Raw genomic sequence first — 23,044 nt, forward strand, 5'->3', positions numbered from 1 at the left:
GTATCTGGCATGCATTGCACCACTCAGCTTCCCGGTCTATGTGCTTTCTCTCACATCCGCTCTTGACGTGTTCGATCTCCTTCTTGCGCTCGCCTTTTCTGACCTCGCCGCTTTTGCTCTCGCTCTCCGTGTGTTTCTATCCCTCTAAGCTGCCATGTCGAGTATCTGTGCATTACTCATACATATATATATATATATATATATATATATATGTACATATATCGGCCGATAGCTTCTCTTGGTGTTCTTCATCTGCGTGGCAAGGGGTATGTCCTCTCGCGATCGCTCGCGACCATTCGGCTGGGTTTATCCTCCGCTCTCCCTCGGCGTCGCGCCCTCTGCAGGGCGGGAGACATTTCCTTCTCTGCTGCTTCCACTTTGCTCGCCATCTCTCTGCGTTTTGCGCCTCTCTCTGTTCACCGACTCCCAACTCGCGGGGCTGCGCGCCTCGGCCTTTCGCTCTCTGCGGCGAGGCGGTCTTACTTGCGCCACCGCGCGTCCGCCACAGCTTCTAGCAAAGAAAATATTCCAGCTCAGTCTCCCCAAAACGCACACCCAGCCCGCCTGGCGGACTCTTCACTCGTGTATCGAAATACCTATATGGGCATCCAATCCCATATGTATACCTATCTATATCGGCAGCTATTTATTGACACAGTGCAAAAACGCATGCCTATTTGCGCACTGAATGCACCTGATAGACCACGTAGGCCAACGCCTCTGCGGAGAAGTGTATTGCATTCAAATAAAACGACTCCCTGGCGAACTCGCATCGCAGAGGCTCTTCGGTGGCGCCGCTCTGTGAATTCTCACACGCTCACAGCCCCCTCCCCTGAGAACGGCTTCTGCGTAAGAGTTTTGGTTGAACCTCTGCTAGGCGACCCTCTTGTTTCGCGTCCTTAGCGACAGTGTGCATCAGGAGCGTCGGCCTTTAGTCGCGGAGGGCCGTCGAATTCCTCCACGGCACACGCCACCGCGGCGAAGGCATGAGAACTGAGAGACCTCGGCAGCCGCCTAGCAGGGCTTGCGCGTTGCTTTCCTCTCTCCGGGCACCTTCCTCTCTTCGCCGTCGCCCCAGGGTGTGCGTACTCTGCCAGTGTTCCTGCCGCGGGTCAATCTGAGCGTCTATGCCCTCTTTTGCTTGGCTATGTCTCACATAACCGAGCAGCCGCGTTTCTTCTGAGGAGAGGGGAAAAAGAAGGTCAGCTCAACAGAGACTTGCAGGAAAAATGGGTTCCAGAGGAATGAGGACATGCACGGGCAATGGCTTTCGATGCGGCTGCCTAGCTCAGCTGCTGCTTCTGTTTGGATTGTTTTGCTGTGTGTGAGCTAGAGCACTGGAGAGATAGGGGATGCTTCACGGGTCATGCATGGCTTCGAATACGGGACTTTTCCGTGTTCAGCGCAGACGCGCCATCCGCAAGAAGGCTTCGCATCACTCACAAGCGAACGACAAGAAAGCCCATCTGAAGGCGAGAAGCAAGCAGAGGGCCAGCCGAGCGCAGCCCACACCCCATCTCCTCAGCTGCTTCCTCAGGCGCGGGCGCGAGAGCCAGGCCGCACACTCCCCCTTCCCCCCCCTTCCCCGCCCTCCCTGCGCGGACCGCAGCGCGATTGCCGCTTACTTTCTCCTTGTATTTCTTGCTTCTCCACACGGCGCTTAAGCATCCTCCCGCGCCTCTGTCTTCTCGCGCGGCCCTTTCTCGTTGCCTCCGCTCGCTGAGGCCGCGGGTGGGCCTTTCAGACTGCATGCGCCGCGCGGGCGACGCCTCGGCGCCCGCGTGCTCTCGAAGGATAGTTCCCGATGCGGAATGCCGCGGCCGGTTGAGCGCGGACGATGTGGACCGGAGCGACGCCTGAGCAAGGACGAACGCCGAAAACACCGAGCGCCATCCGCCAGCGTCACCAGCGAAGAAAGAGGAAAGGAAAACGGATACACACGCAACATACAGAAACGAGAAGCGACACACTGCACACCGCAACCACGGAAGTGAAGGAAACCTGCCTATGGTACAGACTCGGATCGAAGACTCATCAATAGGTACACATTCATATCTGTCCGCGCCTGCAAGTAGAGAATGCGGCCCCTTTCACCTCCCCGTTCGCTGCGTTCGCCTTTCGTGCGTGCCTCTCATCGCCTTTGTGTCGCGAGTCACCTGTCGCTCTTCTTCTTCCTGAAGCTGCAACGCGAGTTGAAAGTCTTCTTCGTCTCTCCGCCTTCTCTCCACACTCTCCCGCTCTCTCGCTGCGCTCCCGCGCGGGTACGCAGCTCCCCACTGCCTCGAATCTCTGTCTCCGCGCCCCTGGAAGTCGCCGCTGCGCGGGCCAGCCGCTGCGTCGTCCGCCTCGTCGCCCCAGCCGTCTCTCTCTCTGCCGCCCGCGGCCGCGAGTCTCTCGCGTGCGCGCTCCTGGGCCCGTCGGCGGTCGTCGGCGTCTCTGAAGTTCTCGTCGCAGTACGCGTTGTCGCCCCACACGTCGTCGATCCGCTCCCACACGGCCTCGCTGCCTGCGTGCAGAAACGAAGCGTCGGTCGCGAGCCCGTACAGCGCGCTGCCGCGCCGCACCACTGTGAGAAAGTGGTTATTTCGAAACAGCACTGAAGGCAAAAACTCCTGCAGGACGGCCTCTCCTCGGCAGCACGCCGGGCAGCACGCCTCGCTCCCGCGCCCCGCCTCCGCCCCCGCCTCGGGCGCCCAGGGCGCGAACGGAGACAGCAGCGGAGACAACTCACCCCCTCCGCACCCCGCGGATGCGCCCGCTGCAGCCGCCGACGGCGCGGAAGACCGTGAAGTCCCGGCGCACTCCAGAGACGCTGCGAGGGGCGCCGTGACCGCGGACTGCGCCGTCGGCGCTGAGCGAGCGGCCTCCCCGTGGCAGCGGCAGCGGCAGTCTCTGCGGCTGCACTCTCGGGACGCCTTGGCCCGCGCGCCCGCCCCCGGAGGTCCCTGCCGTGAGCTTCCTGCCGCCCCGGCATCAGGCGCTTGAGGCGATCCAGGCGACGCGGCAGTGGCGTCCTCGAAGCAGCTGCACGATGCGGAGAGCAGGCGCAGTCCACGCTCGGTGAGCTGCGAAGAGGTCGCGGACAAAAAACACGACAGAATCGCGCCTTCCGCGATTCGCCTCTCCACCTCCAGAGGCGTCAAGCGGCCGAGCAGGGTGCCCTTCCCAGCCGGCGCCTTCGCCGGCGAGCCAGAGTCCCTCTGGCCCGCCGCCGCGCCCGAGGACGGAGAGGCGCAGACGCGAGGCGATTTCGCCTCAAAGTCAATGAGGTCTGCTTGAAGGTGAGGGCGACTGCCCGCCTCAGCCCCTCCGCCCTCTGTGTGCGGCGAGGTCCCCCTTGCGGCACCCGCGCCCTCCACTCGAGAGCCTTCAAAGCACGTCTGGTCTCCCGGCAAAGCGGCAGAGGCTGAGTGAGTGTCTTCTTCACAAGAGTTCGCTCCGTCTCCCTGCACTCCGTTGCGTTCTTCCGCTCCAGTTCTAGCCGACAAGGCTCCTCCCGCAGGACTGACACAGCCTCCACTCTCCCGGTGTGTCTCTTTCTCCTCGTGTACTTTGGCCGCTTCCTCCTTCCTCGCGCCCGTCTCTCCGGTCTCCGCGCCGCCCGGCCTTCGCTCGTCGCCGTCGACTAGAGAGGGGCACGAAGGCGACGAGACAGAAGCAGACGACTCTGCGCCGGCAAAGTGGCCGTCTGCCTGTTCGCTCTCGCGTGTCTCTCGTTTCCGCTCGTCGCTGGCTGCGCTCTCCGAGGCGCACGCATCATCAAGCAGCGGAAAGTTCCCAGTGACAGCCGAATTTGTTTGTTCTCCGTCACCGGGCTCCGCTGACGCCGCCTTCTCGCACGTGGCGTCTTCTCGCTGCCTCTCGTGGAGACTTTCAGCGTCCGCGGACTCTTCTCCGCGTGTCCTCTCCGCGTCTGCCCCCCCCTCGCCAGCTTTTCCGGCAAGGCAGCCTTTCGCGAGGGCGCTGGCGACGCCGCATGTCTCTGTCCGCACCCCTGTCTCTTCCGGTGCGCGCGTTCCCCGGTCTGCGGCCTGCGCGGCGTCTTCCCCTCGCTCTCCAACGCCTGCCGCGGCGCGGCCGCCGTCGTGCCCCTGCTGCTGCTCAGTCTCCGAGCACAGTTCGCTCTGCGCAGCGTGCAGCTCCTCCACGAGTTCGTTGTACTCGATGCAGCGCTCCACCAGCTGATTGTAGGTGAACTGCTCCAGGAGGCAGGCCTCGCAGGGGCAGCGCGGCGCGTCCTGCCCTCGGCCCCCCCGCGCCGCCGAGCCCCCCGCCGCGTCCCTCGAGACGTGCGAGGCGGGGAGATCGGGAATCCAGCCGTGGAGCAGGCGAATGTGGAAGAGGTCAAACAGCGAAATAGCCGCCGTATACTCGAACGCAGTCGGCCAGCGGAAGGCGCAGTTCACGTCGAGCCCCGCTCGCAACTGCGGCAGCAGATCCAACACCTGCAGACAGCGAAGCCACAGACACACGCGAACCGGGACTCGACGCACGCCACGCTGGACGCAACTGAACTCTAAACCGCAGCAGGACGTTCTGCGCAGGACCGACAGATGCATGGGGCACAAGCGAGGCAGGCGAACTCCGGTGTCGCGCACTCTGCTGCCGCCGCCTCGTCTCTGTCTCTCTGCTTCGCGCGCTCGAGGCGACAGTGCCCCGCGCAACCTCGAGTCAGTCAGTCAGGCATCTGCAGCTCAGCCCGCCTCGTCCGCCCCTATGCTCCCTGCCTGCCTGAGTTTTCTGGCGATCTCTCTGCTCCGCGGTGCCCGCGGCTCGACAGGCGCATTTGCGCACCTCCTGCAAATGGTAGCTGTACACCGTCGCCTCGGAGCCTCCGCTCTCGAGTTTTTGTTCACGCGTCTGCAGCAAGAGCGCGCCGAGCTGCTCAATGAGCCGGTCGCCTGAGACGCTGCACTGAGCGCCTCTCTCCCTGCCTCGCGGGGGAGAACTCTCGTGGCACACATACGACGCCCCCTGCCCAAAGTCCCCTCGCCCCTCTGCGTGCAGCAGGCCAGCGCCCGCGCCGTCGCGGCCGCGGTCTGCGGCGGGCGCAGCAAGCAGCGGCCGCGCCTCCTGCAGCGACAGGCGACCTGCGAGAGACGAAAAAAAACGCACCATGCGGGGCTGCATGAGCAGGCGAGCTCCGCGGAAGCCAAGCCGCTCCAAAGACACGCCTGAGAGAGCGAAGTCGGGCAAAAGCGAGGGCTGAAAGGGGGGAGGGGAGGGAGGGGCGAAGGGAGGAGTAGAAAATGAGAGGCTATGTCCGTAAGGAGGAAGGAAGGACAGGAGGGACAGAGGGGGGACTGTGCGAAGGCCGCCACGCAAGAGAGACGCAGATACGCGTTTAGGGGACGCTCTGAGACGCGCCGAGCGAGACGCGATGCCGCAGAGGACGCGCACCAGCGAGGCCCCCTCTCTTGCTCTTTTCTCTGTTTTTTCTCACCTGTGAGGAGGAGGACATTGGCGATTGCAATGAGCGGGCAAGGTCCGTTTTTGTTTTGCAAGACGATGCATGTGTCGAGCCCGAGGAACTTCACTTTCTTCAGATAATACGCGTCATCTGGCTCGCCCGGCCTGGCCTCGGCCTCGCCTCGCTCCCCGCCCCTCGCCTCCAGGACCGGCGCGCCCGCAGAGGGGGGAGAGGGCGCAGAGCTGCCTGCGTGGCGCCCACTGCGACACTCCTCGCGCAGCTGAATTGTCGCTTCGTTGGAGGGGCTGCGCGCGTTTCTCGGCGTGAAGGGAGCGGCAGCCTCAGGGAACTCAGCCTCACTCCCAGGCGGCGAGGGCGGAGGCGAAGCCGCGACAACAGGGGCGGAGACGAAGTCGCAGTGGCGCGGGCCCCCCTCCCGCCAGCCGCCGCGGCACGAGGCGCACACGCCAGGGGCCTGCCCTACCAGATCTCCGCACGCGAACGCCGTCCAAGAAAACAAACCGGTACATGGAGCAGGCGCAGAGAGTGCCTCCGCTGGAGATGACCGAGAAGAGTCAGCAGAAAAGAGCAAAAAAGAGGAGCCGGAACCCTGAGAAGGCGCCAACGCGGCGGGCGGAGAGCCTGGAAGGAGGGCAGCCGAGACTGACGAGGTCAAGGACAGAAGAGAGAAAAGACGGGGAGGAGGAAGAGAAGAAGACGGCAACACGAAGCGAGTCTCCGCGCCTCCTCCAGGAGACGCAGGAAAGATCTGTGCGCCAGGCGCCGCGAGATTCGAAGACGCAGGAGCTTCATACAGCGCGGAGGAGGAACACGCGCTCACAGAGGAAGGGAGGCGAAGTGACGAAGAAACAGAGCCAGGGGTCGCTGCAGAAGCGCTGGAACCAGCGACAGCAGGCAGAGAAGCGGCACGCCAGCGCGGAGACGAAAGGCGTCTCACGAAGCACGTGAAACGCGGTCCGCCATCTCCTGCTGGATTCGTGGAAGCAGTCCCCTGCGGGAAGCACGATACGCGAGACATAGAGCGGAGAGCAAATGACGAGGAACGCCGAGGCCTAGCCGAAGTGGGTTGCTGTCTCCTCTCTCTCTTGCGGGCGTCTCGTGGCGGGGCGATGTCTCCACCGTCCTCAGATCCGTCGAGCGATGGAAAATCAGGCGGCGACCCGTGCCGCAGCACCTTCCTCTCCCCTTCAGCCATCCACACAGCCCCGTCCTCGTGAGAATCGTCCCAGGCTGCACTCGGCGCCGCGGCGCCTGGAGGGACAGGGGGGGTCATCCTGCCTGAGGCGAAACCTCTGGGGAGGTCGCTGCCGGGCGGCGAGGGCTGGGGGGAGAAGCTCCTTCCCCCGCTTCGCCGACTGGCGAAATCAGAGAAGAGAGAGACACACGCCTGCATGAAAACAGCTCAAGTGCTCTGCAAGAGATCTGCGCCTTCAGGTTCATGCGTGTAGAAGGACATGCAGCCACAGAGAGAGAAGGCGCTGAGGCATGCATATGGGCACGGAGGAAAGCGCGTAAGGCACCAGGGTACAGAAACACGAGTGGGTGTTTGCCTACGTAGGGTTACATGCGTGTGTGGAGACGCGTCGGAGATGGTTTTTTGAAAGAAAACGGGGGTGGGATGCCGAGGTGCTGCCCGCGAGCGGTGCCTCAGATTGCTTCCGCGCAGCTCGGTAGGAGGGCATCAGCAGTCGTGGGGCTCTTCAGCCATACACATGCGAAAGAAACGCGCCGTTTTAGCGGGAAAACAATGACTACAGACACGGACATCGGGTCTTTGAGTCGTGAGGCGAGCGAGCGTGGTCACGCATGCGACGGGGACGAAGAGAGTCCATTCCCAGAGGCTCCAGCGTTTCAAAGAGCTGACTGCGCCTTTGTCTGAACAAAGCGCCACCTTGTCAGGAGCCAACAGACAAACAGAAGGGTCTCGCTGCAGTCGCAGAGCTCGTAGAAGGACAGGAGAAAGGCCGAGAAAGCTACAGGCGCGAAACGCAAACAAGGCAGTCCGAGACTGTCAGCGTCACCGCTGTGTCGTCGGGCGAACCGATCACAATGCAGAGACCGGAACTTGCACCAACAGAGACATACCTTGTAATATGCTTCCTAGGCAACCTTTTTTCCCGTGTTAGAAGCGCGAGGGACAGCCTGACGCCCAATCCGAGTCACACGTGGATCTCGCTGCTTTTCGTCCGCACAGCTCGCGAGTGCTGTGAAAAGCACGCTGCATGGGGATAATGGGCTGTCGACGGGGTTCCCTGCGTCGCCTCCACGCGAAACAGTGAGAAATTCGATCAAAGCCGCATGACCTTTTCCTGTTCCTCTACAGATGCCGTCCCTCGAGTGCAACTGCAGCAGCCGATTTACAGCGTGCCTCCGTCTCACGTGTCTCGTTGCAGACCTGCGGAGAGCGAACTGTCATTCAGCTCTCGAGCTGCGGTCTATATACGGGCAGCTGGATACGTTTCCACTCCGCTGCATGTCGCGCCTGCGCGGATTTTACCCCGAGACCCACAAACCCGCCCGCGCCCGCGACCCCATGGCGGCCTGCTGAACCCCGCGGAGTCGTCGCGCGGACTCAAGCTGCTGGCTGAGGTTACCTCGAGGTGCTTTGCGTGCAGATCTGAACGATTTTGCCTGGGACAGGCCTGGAAAATCTCAAGTAACGCTTGGCTTTCGCCTCTGGCACTGGCAGGAGGCGAGCACAGGCGCCGCCGCGAGTCATCTTCAAAACCCCCGCTGGAATCGCCCGACTGGCAAAGAACCCGGAGGCGGTCGACCGCCGTCAGTTCGCAGCTTCCCTCCCTGAGGTCCGCGGATTTTCGTCTTTTGGGACACCAGGAGTCTCCCGCAAGCAACACACGAGTTTCTGTATTCGCTGGCGTGTTTGGGAACCGCCTCTTACCTGACAGTCTCTCGCTTCTTCGGCGTCTCCTCCAGGCCCCGCCCAGCACTCAAGGGCCTCTCGCCGTCGACGACAAGCGAGCGGAGTGCGGCGGCTCCCGTTTGCCTGCTTGTGCCATTTGTTCAGTCTTTTCTGGTTTTCCTAAAAATGCATGTAGTCACTTCATCCCACGTTGGTTGTCAATACACTCCTTTTCCCTCTCTCCTGCTCACGTGATTTTCCTGTCGAGTCTCGCGTCAGTGCCGCCCGAGGGATGAGCCCTGCTAAACCCGCACACGTGCGAGGAGTTTCAGGTTGTCTTCTTTGAGTCATGTTTGCGTAGGCAGAGTTTCGCTGACATTTTCTGCTGCATGATCTCGACACGGCATGCAGGTTGAGTGCCTAGGGGCTCTCTGCGAATCGGTAGATCTCGGTTGGTAAGGCGCCTGCGGCTATCGCGTGTTGGCGCGCCCGTCGTTTGTAGGCCAGTGTGAGGTGGTGCGTGTCTCTGGCGCGCGCATTCTCCATTCATTTCCCTTTTTTGTCTTGTTTTTGGATCATTTCCCTCTCCGTCCCCACCATGCGGCCTGCTTCGCTGGGCTCATGCCTGCGCGCCGCGGCCGCGGTCGCGCTTTGCGTGTGCACGGGCGTCGCCGTCGTCAGCGCGGCGGCGGAGGGCCTGCGGCCGCGTCGTCTGGATTTTTGGAATTCGGCGGTGCAGATGGGCACGCAGTTTGTGATGTATCCGGAGATGGAGAAGATGTTGGAGCAGCAGTCGCTGGCTTTGAAGAACATCTTGCGCGGGGCGGACACGCGCGACCTGAAGATTCAAACCTACGTCCACCCCGAGAGCTGCATGGTCGTTTTTGACACGATTGCCGATCAGGACAACGGCGACAACATGAATCTAGGGCTGATTGACGCGAACTCGATTGAAGTCGTCTTCAGCTACGGCGAGCACCAGGGGCAGCTGCGCTACACGGAGCGGCGCCAAGAAAGCATGCAGTTCCTCAAGTTCGCGACTAAGCACGTCCAGCGCTTCGAGGTCCCGCGCGGCTGCGTGGGCACCGCCAACGCGCACTAGGTGGCATACTGCCAGCAGACCCGCGGCCGCTGCAACGTCGGCCGCATCGAAGTCCACTTCAGCCGCGAGGGTCACGAAGACGCCCCCACGTTCGTCCCGCGCATGGCGCTCGCGAGCTTCATCCAGCGCCGCATGGAGGAGGAAGGCCGGAACTACTACGAAGTCCTCGACTGGTTCGAGACCCCGACTCCGCCTCACCGCATGATCTTCGACGTCGAGCGCTGCCTGATGCACTTCCGCTTCAGCACACTCGAGCCGCAGTTGAGCACCGTCTCCTGGCTGAAAAACCGCCAGGGCGTGCGCGTGGACGTCCGCGAGGTGAACGGCGAAATCATCGCGAGAAAAACCGCGATTGCCAGCGGATGCGGCGCCATGAAAGTCGAAGACATCGAAGTCGCCCAGAAAGCTCTCGAGGACGGATCCTACAAACTCCTCGTCCTCTTTAAACCAGTGGACCAACACGAAAACCGCTTCAACGACACCGTCACCATCCCCAGAGAACGCGACATCCGCCCAGCGAGAAACTACGACTACTACAACGAAGAGCAACTCGACTTCATCGACTACTTCCCAGATCACAAAGTTATCCCCCTCGACGTCATGGGCCGCCTCAGAATGGAGTGAGACACAAGGTACGACCTCCCCTGAACCGACACCAAATCGACGGACAAGAATGACAGATGGGCTCGGCTGCGTGCGGTGCTGGATATAGGTACTTATATGTATAAGTACATATAGGGATATCTATATATATGTATACATATATATATCTGTGAGGCTGGATGCTGAGAGACAGACACGCACAGAGACAAAGACTCGGTCCTGAGAGCGCCCGTGACAGAGCGGAGAATTGGAAAACGGATAGCTAGGCGAACAGAGAGCGATAGATATTGATGCACATACCAAGCGAGTTGCATTGCCATCTCAGATTCCACTGATGCACCGCGCGCCTTAGCAACACGTAGTGCGGTCAAGGCTCGAACAGTACAGGAGCTGACGTGACTCCGATCAGAGTTTTTCGTGCGGAGTGTCGGCGATAGTTTCCAGTAAGAGCAGCCAGAAACCGGAGTGTAGGCATATATATATATATATATATATATATATATATATATATATATATATGCGTATGTATAAACATATATATGCATATGTATGTTGAGCTGCGCATCTGCTCGGTCTGCAGGGCTCCGTCGATGAACGGGGGAGGAGGCTGTGCGTAAGACGGGTGCGCGCGGGCTGTTTTGTGTGTCGCTCTCTTGTGGACGTCGCTTTCGACGATCTGCTCGCGCTACGCAGTTCACAACTGTGTGATTTGCTTGTTTGACTGCTTTGTTCTGTTCAGCTGCAGACGGAGGAGGAAACGGCGGGAGGGGATCGGCGCCGGTGGCCTCTTTGCTTCTTTTCGCGCTGTCGCCCTGGCCGCAGTTGCGCGCGACGTGACATGCCGAAAGAGAGGCGCATGGGAGAGCGATGTGTTTTTGAGAGGCAGGTCGCGAGGCAAAGACGGCAGCGAGCTGATAACAGGCTGCGGAACCCCCGGTGTAGAGCGATGTGCAGAGTGTTGAACTCTAGCAGACCTCTGGCCACGAATATAGAGTCGAAACTCCGCTCTCGAGAGTTTCAGAGACAGACGTAAGACCGCTGCAAACTCCATGCGCGTTCGTCTGCGCCATTGACGCACCTTCCAATGTCCCAGCGAGGGCGCTGTACCTGAGCATATGCAATATATATATATATATATATATATATATATATATATATATATATATATATATATATATATGCATGCGCGTTTGGAGTACTGGAGCACTTCTGTGAATTGCCGCATGTCCGGATAGGCAGACATGCGCATATTCACGGTTTAGAAGTGAGGACGGAGGAAAGGGCACGTCTCCGTGTGGAAGGGTGTCTCTGCGATAGGCCATGGATAAAAGGTTCAGCGCCTACTGCGGCGTCGAAAAAGAGAAATGCAGGTGATATATATATATATATATATATATATTTACCTCTGAATATGATCTTGTATAGCATCGAGTATTCACTAGGTTTAGGACGCTGCGCTGCCCAGTTTTTTTTTGCCGGCGCATCGGTCTTTCCGGTGTCGGCGGATCAGCACTTTTTCTTCTAAAAAAAACTTCGTTTTTCTTGGCGCGTCCATTGCGCCTGAACTTCTTGTGAGTTATTGTGGCGCGGCGATCTGCGTGAGAGACACCTCTTTATTGCATCCACAAGGAGTAAATTCACTGTCGCTCCGCAGGCACAGGCCGCGCTTCTGAGCGCGCCCAGCCACAGCGCCTCGGCGCGGGTCCGCGCCTGAGCTTGCAAATGTGACCCTCGCTCAAATTCGCCCAGTCACCTGCGTCTGCGCCCAGCGAAGAGACGTAGCTCAGGCGCGTCGCTAGAGATTACAAATACCTAATTTGAGCCACGAAAGCGGCGGACAAGTCGAAAAAAGCGATACGCACGTGCCCCGGTTCACAGAAAAAAAGTGACAAGCTAAAGGACCTCCAGGGAGGGCAGGCCTGTCTTATCTGGGTATGCACATTTATACGAATATACATGTAAATATATATAAACCCGTATACAACCTATAGGCAGACAATTGTCTCCGGCTAACCTAAACCCTAAACCCTAAACCCTATATATATGCAAATATACGCTTAGGCCTTCCCGAGTGAAGAAGCCCAAGCGGCGTCTGTCGAGCAAGTCGGGGCTTTGTTCCCCTCGAGCCATGCACGAAGGTGCTTCCGCGCAACGATCGCACTTGATTTCTGGAAGCAAGAAGAGACAACTACACGACTCCAGCCTCCGCGTCTCCCCTGAAAGCAACAGGAAGACCGTCGCTGGCGTCTATCCCTCGTTCTCTCGTCGCACATGGCGCCTGGTCTCTCAGCTGATCTCGCCCCTAAGCGCGGTCTGTTTTTTCTTTTTCTTGCGTTTCGTGGATTTTTCGCTCGGCGCGTCGTGCTCAGCCGCGCCGCCGGGGGGGCGGGGGGCACCTGCGGCATGAGTAGGAGATCCACGCGGAAGCCGCGTACGAACGGGTCGACGAAGACTTTGAACGGGCCTTCGCCTTCGAGTTCTGCGCCGACGCCGCGGTGCCCGAAAGGGAAGAGGACTGGAGGGTGACTCGCCTCCAGCGGCGTGTCGCCGGGATCAGAGAAGCAACTCGAGTGCGAGCGCGAAGACGGCGGCGACGAGGCAGCGAGCGAGAAGGGAGAGACCGCGGGCGCGGGCGGGACTTCAGTCTTCAGTGCGAGGTGACTGAGCGACGAAGCCGCGACCAAAGACGAGGAAGACTTCGAGCGCACCTGCCGCAGAAGCAGAGGTCGTACGGCTGAGCAGGGGGAAGACGCGGAAGCGGCCGAGGACGCAGGGGGTGCGGGGCCGTCTGTGCCGCCTACTTCGCCGTGGAAGCTAGTGAGGGACCCTGGGAAGACAAAGAAGCGAAAAAAAGAAATGAGCGACAGACGGCCAACGACAACTCTGTGCATGCATATAAATGTAGGAGCACTGTGCTCGAATATCTTGGGTGACAGGAGACCGGGAACTCATAACGTTGCACGGCGTCCGCAGACACAGATGGGTACAGACAGAGATGGAGACGCGAGGAAAAGAGCAGCAGCGTCACGCAGTATCGGCGGATGCAATCAAATGATACACATCCTAAGAAGCCGATATGGGGGGCTGTTGAAGTGACAATTGACCGCCTCTACAGTTCGAGCGCGAGCTTTGACGCTTCAGTGTGTGGGGTCCACGCAATACATACATATATATAATATAGATATATATACAACTGTATCGGTATGCATACAGATGTTGTGATGTGCACGCTCTCTTTTCAAAGATTTACCATTTTTTCTCACCTCCCTCGGTGGCCTCTTCGCCGTCTCGGTCATGCAGGTGGCGGTTGATCTCGACTTGTCCCCGCGTGACTCTGCAGGTCTCCATCAGCTGTCTCCACAGCCACTGGGGGAGAACTTGGAAGCGCTCCACGAAAGAAATCCCCGATTTTTCTGCCAGGGGCTCTTCGCTCGAGGGCGCCTCGCGCCGCCGCGTCACGTGTGCGCGGCTTTTTTGTTTCTTCTGCGGAGGCTGCGCGGCAGACGCGGACGTCGGGTCCTGCGGCGACCCTGAGGCCGCCGGCGGGCATTCGTACGCCGGGGGCACCACGTCGAGGACTTCATAGAGCGGTGCAGAACAGGCGTGTTGAGGCGAAGTTTGACCAGAAGCGGCCTTGCTGTGTGGCGGGAACTTCACAGCCCCCTGGACTCCTGGAGGCGACGGGCTCGCCCCCGCTTCTCGCTCGACTTCTGCCGAGGCAGAACCCTCGCACGCGTCTCCTTCTCTCCCCATTCCCCCCGCGCGCTCTCCAGCGCCCTGAGGGGCGCGGTCGTGCCTAAGGCCCCCCGAGGTCGCCGCGGCAGCCGCGCCTGCGCAGCAGCCGGTCGCAGAGGACCGTGAGGACGCGGAGGATGGAAAGGGGCGGACGTACATCCAGGAGAAGTAGGGGAAGAAGACGCCGAGGTGAATCGCGTCGACGAGCGTCTTGAGTTTCTGCATGCAAAGCCAGTTGGAGAGGGCAAACGACTCGTGGCGCTCGAGGGCCTCGACGCAGTTCAGGACCAGCTCCTCCTTCCAGACGCTCCGGTGCAGCCAGAGAAGGTCTTCCGCTCGCCGACGGCTGGGAAGTGCCAGGGCCGCAGAGGAGGCGAGGGGCGGCGAAGCGAGCTGAAGCGGAGATAGCAGAGACTCAAGCGGAGACGAAGCGACAGAAGAGCACGCTGAAAAGTGAGGAGGAGGAGGATCGCATGCAGGGCCCTTCTGGGGGAGAGGAAGGACAAGCGACGCTGCCGGACCGAGGAGGGCGCCGACCGCCTGAGCGAAAGCCGCGTCCGCGCGCGTCGCGGCGTGACCCTCTTCTTCCTTCTCGTCTTCCATCGCCTCACCCGCGACCATGGCTGCGGGGAGCTCCCTGTAAAAAACCAGCCACACGCGCGAGAAAAAGGCCGCTGCAGACCCGACACTCGAGCATGCGAGCGGCAACAGAGGCTGTCTCCGTCCACGCAGCTGCGCCATCTTCTGGGCCCTTCTTCTTTCTGCTCCTCCACGAAGAGACACACTCAACCAGGCACCGGACCGCGGGCGCTGCGTTAGAGGGAACGAGCGTTAGTTCTACCAGCGGATGTGTAAGCAGGAAACGGCGCGGATCTGCACAGACAGATACCTATTCACACGTCTATATACTTGGGTATAGGATGACAGACAGGGATAGAGACAGTCGTGAGAGAGAGAGCGAGAGAGGGAGCGAAGTCCAGGCGACACGCGCGGAGCGACACGCGCCGAGCCACGATGACAAACAGAGACGCACGGCGACCAAGACAGGAGACAAGAAGAGTTTTTCAGCGTGTATAGCCCTTGCGCAGCTTTTTGCGATGATTCATCCCCTGTACCAGTCTCGGAAGTGCCAGTCGCGGAAGGCGAGACAGACGGCGATGATCTGCGCCGCCTTGAGGTCGTGCAGCTCATCCTCCAGCAGGCACTTAATCTGAGGAAAGAACGACAGAAAAAACTGAAACAATCAGGAAAACTCAACAGACACGGTCGCGCGTGCGCAAGAGACTGACACAGCCAACCAACAGTCTACGGCGAGGGCCCACACACACACGGCGAAAACTGCCACAGTCTCCATCGTTTTCTGAGTATGGAGCGACAGTGTCACCACCTAAGACAGAGGGATTGACCAGCTTTGTCTAGGAAGTGTATACCACGAGTTGAACCACATGTACCTGTGCAGGTGCATGTGTAGACATGTACGAAGACTGGAGGAAGTAGATACTGATGCAAAAACAATAGGGGAGCAGCGAATAATAAGCGAGAGCGCCTGCGGCCTTTGGGCTCGTTTCCGCGCGCACCTGGTAGATGAGGTGGAGAGAGGTGGGCGTCCAGAATTCCAAGGCGTCAATTGCCTCGACAATCGAGATGAGTGAAGCAGAGTCCAGCGACCGCAACACGCGTCTGCATGCGCGGACGTCGAAGGGGCACGGCGGGAGCTGTACAGAGCGCGAAAACACCGGAATTCCGCTGAGACGGAGGAAGCAGAAAAAAGAAAAAGTCGGACAAAACGAACGAGGCAGCGCCGCGATGCCTAGACCTGGTGCGGCCATTCCACCTCATATCCTGACTCATCATCAAGTTGAACACGCACAAGCATCAAACGTGGGGGAAGAGCTAAGGGGAGTCGTCGCCGAGGTCACGAGGCGAAAAGCACAGGCGAGCGGCAGCAACGCACTGCTCATGCACGCGTGTAGAGTAGGTCACGCTCGGGTTCAAAACAGACAGCACCGACGCAGAACGCGATGCTGGGCACCCATGACCGCTACGCCGCAGACAGCCACGCATAATCTCCTGCGCATGTGCATGCCAACTGCCGTCTGCCAGCACCCGAGACATGCGCCATTCGAAACAGGAAATTAATTCCTAGACAAATTTGGAAAAATCTGGAAAACGCGTTTTTACCGCTGCGAAGGCCAGAGGCGAAGACCGCGGCACCTCGAGCTGCGCAGCCGGCGCACCCGCGCTCTCTTCGCCGTCCGCGGAGGGAAAAGGAAGAGACACCGGGGGCGACGGAGGCGAGGCCGCTGGACAGGGCGACGTGAAGATGGAGAGCAGGTAGGAGAGGAAAGGGACATCCACGTGGCGCAGCTTCGCGAACGACGAGAGGAGCTGCGATGCGTTCAGCGGCGAAATCGCGCTCTGCGGGCGTCGCATGAGCTCCGTGACGAAGCGAGGAAGGCACCAGCCTGCACACCGAAAACCAGAGGGGCAACCAAAAACCCGCGAAACTCTAGAAGAAAATCAGAGATCCAAGGGAAAAGACCGAACCGCGGGAAATATCTGATTGTCTACGTCCTCATATCTTTGCTGCTGCTCGACAGCGCCAGTCTAGGTTCGTCTCAGCTCTTACAAACGTGGCCTCTCGATGGCTCGCGTCCCATGCGCACACGTGCGCCTCTGCGGCTGCCTCTGAAGTCGTGATAAAGCCTCCTCTGAGGACGCCAGCTATTCTCAGCGAGCCCTCATGACGGCGTGACCAGCCGTTGCGTACGAGGCGCGCGTGTACCGGCACAGAACTGCAAAGGCCGACAGATACGTGCGGATCGATACAAATGCCGCCAGCATGCGCCTTTCCACTCTGTGTATTTTCGACTCTTCTGTTGCCACCGCGTTTTGAGTCTCGACACTCACGAATGAGGAGGCGCAGGTGCGTGTCTGCAGGTTGGAAGTCGCTGAACCTGCCCAGGGTCGCGAGCATCTGCGTCATCGCCAGCACGCTTGTCGGCGCCCCCGACGTGAGCTGCAACTGTGCGAGAAGAAATAAGGAAAATTACAAAAAAGCCAAAAATCAAAACTATTGACACGACAACCCCCCAAGCACTGCACCTGCCGCACGACCACCTCGCCGGCCTCCTTGACTATTCTCTTTCCATCAGGTTGTTTCGCCTCCTCCTTGCACGCGTGGCTCTTACTTTTATGACTTGCTGGAGAAGCGAGAAGCTGTAGAACCCGTTGCGGCTGATCATGTTGGCCTGCGGAAGAAAGCAACGCACACGCCTAAGCACCGTTTTAGTTGAAGGGGACTCCGACCCGCGCACGCGGGCAGTGCTGCGCAGAACCAAACACTCAGTCGCTGTGAGTCGCCACATCGGCCGCATCCCCGCGGGCACGGCGTGGGGAGCGGCGGATTGTTTAGTTCATTCGAGCGAGACTTGCGCGTCGCGATCTGCAAGAGTCAGTCGAGACAGCCAGTCCAGCGTGGCCTCGCGCGGCTGCGTCACGCTTCTCGCGACGCCCATCGTTTTGAGCATTGGCTGAAATTTGATTCGGCAGACGCCGGGGCCGTTGAACTTACCGCGAGCACAAAGTGATTGGTGTTGACGCCGCTGCCCGTCGCAGGGTTGTCGCCATCAAGAGGCGCGCCGGCCGCGCCCGCCCTGCCCTTTTCGGCGGGGGCCCACGCAGCAGGTGCCTCAGGGAGCTTGAGCTGCAAGACCGCCTGCTGTGCGTTCTGTCGGGAGGCCGCGCGGGTAATTTTGAGCGCCAGCGCGCGAATCAGGGGCGGATGGACAAAGCGCAGACGCAGAAGGCCGAGCAGAACCTGACCCGCTGTGCCGTCGTGGATGAACGCGTGCCGGCGGTGAAGCTCGCCGCAGAGGGCCTGCAAGACGCGCGCGAAACGTGAAGCAAACAACGCAAAGCAGACAGCGATGAGCTACCTCATCATACACTGAGGCGGCAGCACACGCCGCGCGAGAAAACCGTGGGGCAGCGCCACGTGTCCCGATCGTTTCACAATGGGGGAGATCATGAAGAAAAGGCACGAGAAAACGCGCGGAAAGCTACCATCAAAGCCGCCCCATTCCCTTGCTCAGGCAGCTCAAGCACGTCTCCCTTGGAAACCCCACACACAGATGAGACTCTACAGCCAGTGTGACTACTCCCACGCCTGCGGGATAGATGTCTAGGCTAGCTCGAAGAGAAGCAGGCACTCCGGTCACGGAGGCGTGTGATCGATTTCGTGCCTAGAAAGCACCCCCTAGACGGCTCGCGCCGACGGGGCCTTGCCTATCGGGGGAGCCGCCGAAGACCGGATATGCGGGTCTGAGCTCCGACTGCTTCTCGCATCCAAAGAAAGCGCGGTCCCTGAACATAGTCGAGGTGGCGTGGCTCGACTCCGAATGGCCGTTCCAGTTCACAACTCGCCGAGGGCCTTCCAATCGAGCACGAAGCCGCGCCAGCTACCTCCGGCGCAGAGTGCGCCTACCGCGGACGCCGACACTCGCGCGAAAAACAGAGAATTCCACGCGGAAATAACGGATTGCGGAGCGACACATCTCGCTCGCTTTCTCACCTGGAGCATGCGGTCAAAGAGCGCTGAGTCGCCGGTGCGCGCTTGCAGCTTGCCGAGTGTCTGCACGATGCCAATCAGACACCCGAGCTGCGCGCGCTCCAGCGCCTCGCCGTCACTGGCCTCCGAAGGCGACGAGAAGCGCGCGAAGGCCGAGGAGGGCGAGGAGGGAGCCGCCGCGGGCCGCGAGAACGGCGGGGGGTCTCCGACTATAAGCCGAGCCAGGGCGTCAATCAAATGCTGGTCGTAGACTTCGGCCTTCATGGCCAGCATGACGATGCCGTGCATCTCCGAGAGCTTCAGGCGCTTGCCGCTGTAGCTCAGGGGCGGGCCCCCGGCGGCGGCGCTGCCGGCTTCCCACAACTCAAACGCCTTGCCCGGCGAAGCGCCTTGCGCGATCTCTTCCACCTCGAGCCCCTTCCGCCCCATCCTGGACTTTGCCTCTTGGAGCTTGGCCGCCACCCCTTGGCTCGGGCCCTCGGCGACCGCCTCTCGGATCTTGCTCTGCGCAGGGCTCGGGCCTGTCTCCTGCGGTCGCTGGGGGACTTCGCCCATCAGCTCTGCGACGCGGTGCGCCAGCGCGTGCACGAAGACTGCGTCGCGGACTTCCTGCCGGCCGAGAGCCGCCAAAATGCCCCGCGTCTCCGCGAGCCCGACCGTCGAAATGCACGCGGTCAGGAGCCGAAGAAGCAGGTCTTGCACCGCCGCGAGCCACGCCTCCGATGCCTCCGACCGCCGCCGGCGCGCGGGCGAGGAGACCGCAGAGGGGGACTCCAGGGCTGCGGACGGCTCGTCGGCAGAGTGGAGTTCACTCAGGAAGCTCGGAAGGCTATCGCAGTCGCCGCCTTCGCCGCCCTCGCCGCCCTCGCCGCCCTCGCCGCCTTCGCCGCCCTCGCCGCCTTCGCCGTCGGGGTTCTCAGGCTTGCAAGGTGACGCCGGCGGCGACGAGACGCGAGAGGACGGGTGCGGGGCGAGGAGCCACGGAAGATCGGTCACGTGGTGCTTGAAGTGGTTCAGCGCCTGAAGAAGCTGAACAGCCTCGCGGGCTGTGCACAAGGCGCCAGCCTGAGCCGCCGCCGCCACGAGGGCCGCGCGGGCCTCCGCCTCCGGGGACGAAGAAAACGAAGAGAGAGCCGCGACAGAGGCTTCAGGCCGAGGCGACGCCGCGCGCGAGTAGGGCGCCAGTGTCCTCAGCGACGTCCATCGCAGAAGTGCATCCAGCGGCGGCTCAGGAAAGGGCGAGGCGAAGGGTCGCTCGCCAAGCAGCGACGCCGGTGAAGACAAGGCAGAGGCCGGGGAAAAACACGGCGCGGCACAAGGGGCCAGCGACTCAGCAGCTGTGGAAGCTCGCAAGGCGGAGGCGTGCCGAGCGGAGGAAACCGTCTGAGGGGGGGGAAGGGATGGTTGAGACTGAGTAAGGTCGGAGGCAGCCGAGGGGGGGGGAGCCGCGCCGTGTGCGGCGCCACTTAAACTCGCTTCACTAGAGAGAAAAGAAGAGGAATGCGGACCCTGACGCGCAGAGGGGGGGGACGAGGAAGCCCGGAGGAAACTGGCGTGGACCTGTGCGTCCCAGTGCCAAAGCGAGAAGTAGAGCGCCGCCCAGCATTTGTGTTGAACATCAGAAGATAACGATGGAAGGGGACACGTTGCGAGGGCCTGCAGCGCGACGCGGAAAATCACGGCCGGATGCCACGAGTTCTCCTCGCCTGAGCCTCTTCCGCCCAGCCGCAAAGTTCCTTCGGCGCCCCCGGTAGCGACGCACGCGCCGGCGCCCGCACCGGCGCCGGCCGCCGGCGCCCGCGCCACGCCAGTCTCTGTGTCCGAGGAGACAGGGGCTGATGGGCCCTCGCCCCCGCGACCCGCGGGGCTCTCGCCGCCTTCTAGACGACTCGCGCCGGAGAATTCTTCGCTCTGCGGCGACGATGAAATGTCGACAGGCGCGGGTCTGGCACACGGGAGCGCTGAATCAAGCAGGACGCGGAGAACAGGCATCTGAACGGCGAAGCCCGAAGACCGTGGAAGCAGCCGCAGGACGCCCAGCAGCAAGAACTGTCTATAGACCCAGAGCGAAGCCTCCTGGCGTCCACCTTCCTCAACTGCGTCGACGCACACGAGCGCAGAAGCAGGGAGCAGCGGATACGCGGCCGCAGGCCCCCGTAGCGGCTCGTCGCCGGCGGAGACACTCTCCGGCACGAAGACAGGGGGGGGAGCCGAAAAGGAGACAAGCTCGAGCTCAGCAGGCAGAGCCTCCTGTGCGCTGGCCACCAGCGCCGGGTGACCCTCTGCGGGCAAGGCAGTCGAATGCGCAGACTCAGAAAGAGAGGAGGGAGACGACGATGCAGAGGAGGAAAGCGAGCGGAAGGCAGCTTGGCGGGTTGCAAGAAGAAGCTCAAGAAGGCGCACAGAGAGGTGCTCCAACGCGAGGCTTGTCGAGACCGCCTGAACAGGAACCCGAGGCACCGAAAGAAGTTTTAGATACACGACATGTGAAGAATTGGAGCAGCTTTCACGCACGACGATAGATTTTAGACGCTGACTTCTCGGCTGCACAAATTGTCCGCGATCCACAACTATAACTCAAATCGAATAAGCATAGACATCAGAGTTCCTAAAATACTGAAAACGGCTCCGGTGCTAAACATTCCTTTTCTCTGAAACACAATTCGTTTCCCGCCGTTCTGGGTCGGCTGTGTATTCACAACTTTACAAGACAGCAGACTGGCAACCAGCGCTGATCCCGCCCTCCAAGATGGAGACTGCCGCAGATCTGCGGGTATCAGCAACACCTCGTTGAAAAAAACTGTTAATTTATCATAAATATATGTATATATAGTAATATTGTGTTTAGGTGGAATGCGAAAGGCACATCAATGGCTAATGTATGGCTATGTATTCAGGCTGGTAGGCGTGGTATATTCGCCGCATACGCTTCCCTGCTGCGCATATGGCTTCACTGCAGATCCATCTATGAAGCCGCATATGTCGCGAGAAAGGCATTCATGCAACTCGAAAGTCCACACATACATTTATGTAGATATACATATATGCACAATATACATATATGTATATATATATATATATATATATATATATCGTCACGCGTTTGGCCCTCCTCTGTAGCGCTCGGTATGTGCGTCTTACCTTGAAGAGGGAGAGATCGCGTTGGAGGCAGCTGTCTCCGAGCACAGCTGTCTCTTGATCACCATCCCTCTTCACTGAAATGTCGCGGGCAAACCGTTGAAGAGCCTCTTCTTCGCTTTCCAGTTTGCTCACGCCCTGCGCCTGTCGTGAGTTAATGGCATCTGTAAGTTGCGCAGTCAGATTCGCAATCTCCGTCTCCCTCTCTCTCGGCTTTTCCGCGAGGATCCTCGCCCCGTCTCCGCCGCGGAAGGCCGCCCAACTACGCAAAAGAAGATCTTCTTCCAGCGGCGCAGAGGACGAAACCTCGCATGCGCTGCATTCGGCAGAAGACCAGGAAGCGACTTCCGCGGAGGAAGTCGCAGAATAAGGGGAGGAAAGACCAGAGGGAGAAGAAGTGGAACACGAAGAAGACGCAGGGCTAGGTGAACACGAATCGAGGCATGACGACGACGGTTCGGTGAAGCCCGAAGACTCGATGTCCAGCAGAGGCGCGGTACGCTTGCCAGGCTGCCGCGCCGGTGCCAACACAGTGAAGCAGCGTCGGCTATGCCTGCGGCACCCGTCTTCAGATGCGCACACTTTTCGGCGTGTCTGTCCGCCATCGCGGGCGACCCTCCAAGAAGCGAACGTCAACGCTGCAGAAGACGAGGCCGCAGATAGACGAGAAGGGAGGGACGAGGGCGCCAGAAAAGTAGAGGGGGCCAAAGGCAAGCACGAAGAAGAGAAAGAAGGCGAGGCACGCACGGATTCGACTCCGAGATTCGTACCTCCTGCTTCTCCGGCTGAGTCGGCCTCTGCAGCGTGTTTGCGCGCCTCCGCGGCTGCCCGCCAACGCACAGCAGCACGCCGGAGCCCCGGCGAGCTGCGCAAGGCAAGCTCCTCAGCGGCGCCGTGGGGCGTGCCAAGCGCGGGTTCAGAAAAAGCGAACGCCCCCGGCGCACAGAGGGCAACGTGTGTGTCGGTGTGCCTGCTTCGCGGAGGCACACAGGCAATGGCGGCTTGTCCCTCCGCCCTGTAGCGCCTCAGGCCCGCCTCGCGTCCCCAGCGGAGAGGCGCCGGCCGCGGGGCGCCGCGCGGGTCCTGAGAGACAGTGGGAGACAGCTGCCTGGCCCGCTGGCGGCCAGGAGGAATCGAAGAGCTCCCGCGGGCGTCATGTTGCCCTCTTTCCTCCAGATGGAGTGGGTTCGGTTGCGGGAAGGCGGAAGAGGCGGTGGAGCGCGTAGATAAAAGAAATGCAGTAGGAGGCGGCGCCCTGTCCGCTCTAGGTGCACCCGAAGAACGGCAGATCGCTGGAGGGGGGAAGGAGAGTGGCGCTCGAGCCGCGCGGACGACCGGGAAAGGGGCAGCAACCATTTGGGGTGGCAGAGGGAACGGAAGCAGGGAGGCTCACGGAGACATCCAAGGCATACGAGGAAACAAGAGAAAGAGAACCCGAGACGCGCCACCGCTTCATCGTCGGGCTCCTCAGAAACAGCGGAAGGTCATGGACGGGCCTTTTGGGTCGACGCAGAGACGGACGCGGCGCGAGCGTCGTCCACCACCAAGTAAAACACGAGGCAACAAACGAACCTAACGGCGGGGACAAGCGTTCCTCGACAGCGA

At 60.6% G+C, this 23,044-nt stretch overlaps 4 protein-coding genes across 4 annotated transcripts; 2 read left to right on the plus strand and 2 right to left on the minus strand.

The window, feature by feature from the left end:
* Nucleotides 1–1,439: 1,439 nt before the first annotated feature.
* On the minus strand, nt 1,440–6,704 carry BESB_026870 (uncharacterized protein; the record flags this gene model as incomplete). Its single annotated transcript, XM_029361367.1, has 4 exons — nt 1,440–1,856; nt 2,157–4,445; nt 4,795–5,090; nt 5,444–6,704. 4 exons carry the CDS (start codon nt 6,702–6,704, stop codon nt 1,440–1,442), a joined length of 4,263 nt encoding a protein of 1,420 aa, XP_029215722.1.
* Nucleotides 6,705–8,889: 2,185 nt separating this feature from the next.
* BESB_026880 (uncharacterized protein) lies at nt 8,890–9,393 on the plus strand (the record flags this gene model as incomplete). The annotated part of the gene is made up of 1 exon (XM_029361368.1): nt 8,890–9,393. One exon carries the CDS (start codon nt 8,890–8,892, stop codon nt 9,391–9,393), a length of 504 nt encoding a protein of 167 aa, XP_029215723.1.
* Nucleotides 9,394–9,495: 102 nt separating this feature from the next.
* Nucleotides 9,496–10,017, plus strand: BESB_026890 (uncharacterized protein; the record flags this gene model as incomplete). Its single annotated transcript, XM_029361369.1, has 1 exon — nt 9,496–10,017. One exon carries the CDS (start codon nt 9,496–9,498, stop codon nt 10,015–10,017), a length of 522 nt encoding a protein of 173 aa, XP_029215724.1.
* A 2,036-nt stretch (nt 10,018–12,053) lies between these two features.
* On the minus strand, nt 12,054–22,795 carry BESB_026900 (uncharacterized protein; the record flags this gene model as incomplete). Its single annotated transcript, XM_029361370.1, has 11 exons — nt 12,054–12,212; nt 12,432–12,823; nt 13,260–14,368; nt 14,847–14,941; nt 15,309–15,446; nt 15,913–16,196; nt 16,642–16,756; nt 16,923–16,982; nt 17,306–17,611; nt 18,305–20,740; nt 21,443–22,795. 11 exons carry the CDS (start codon nt 22,793–22,795, stop codon nt 12,054–12,056), a joined length of 6,447 nt encoding a protein of 2,148 aa, XP_029215725.1.
* Between the last annotated feature and the right edge of the window lie 249 nt (nt 22,796–23,044).

This window comes from Besnoitia besnoiti (assembly GCF_002563875.1).
Source record: "Besnoitia besnoiti strain Bb-Ger1 chromosome Unknown contig00014, whole genome shotgun sequence".
NCBI lineage: Eukaryota > Apicomplexa > Conoidasida > Eucoccidiorida > Sarcocystidae > Besnoitia > Besnoitia besnoiti.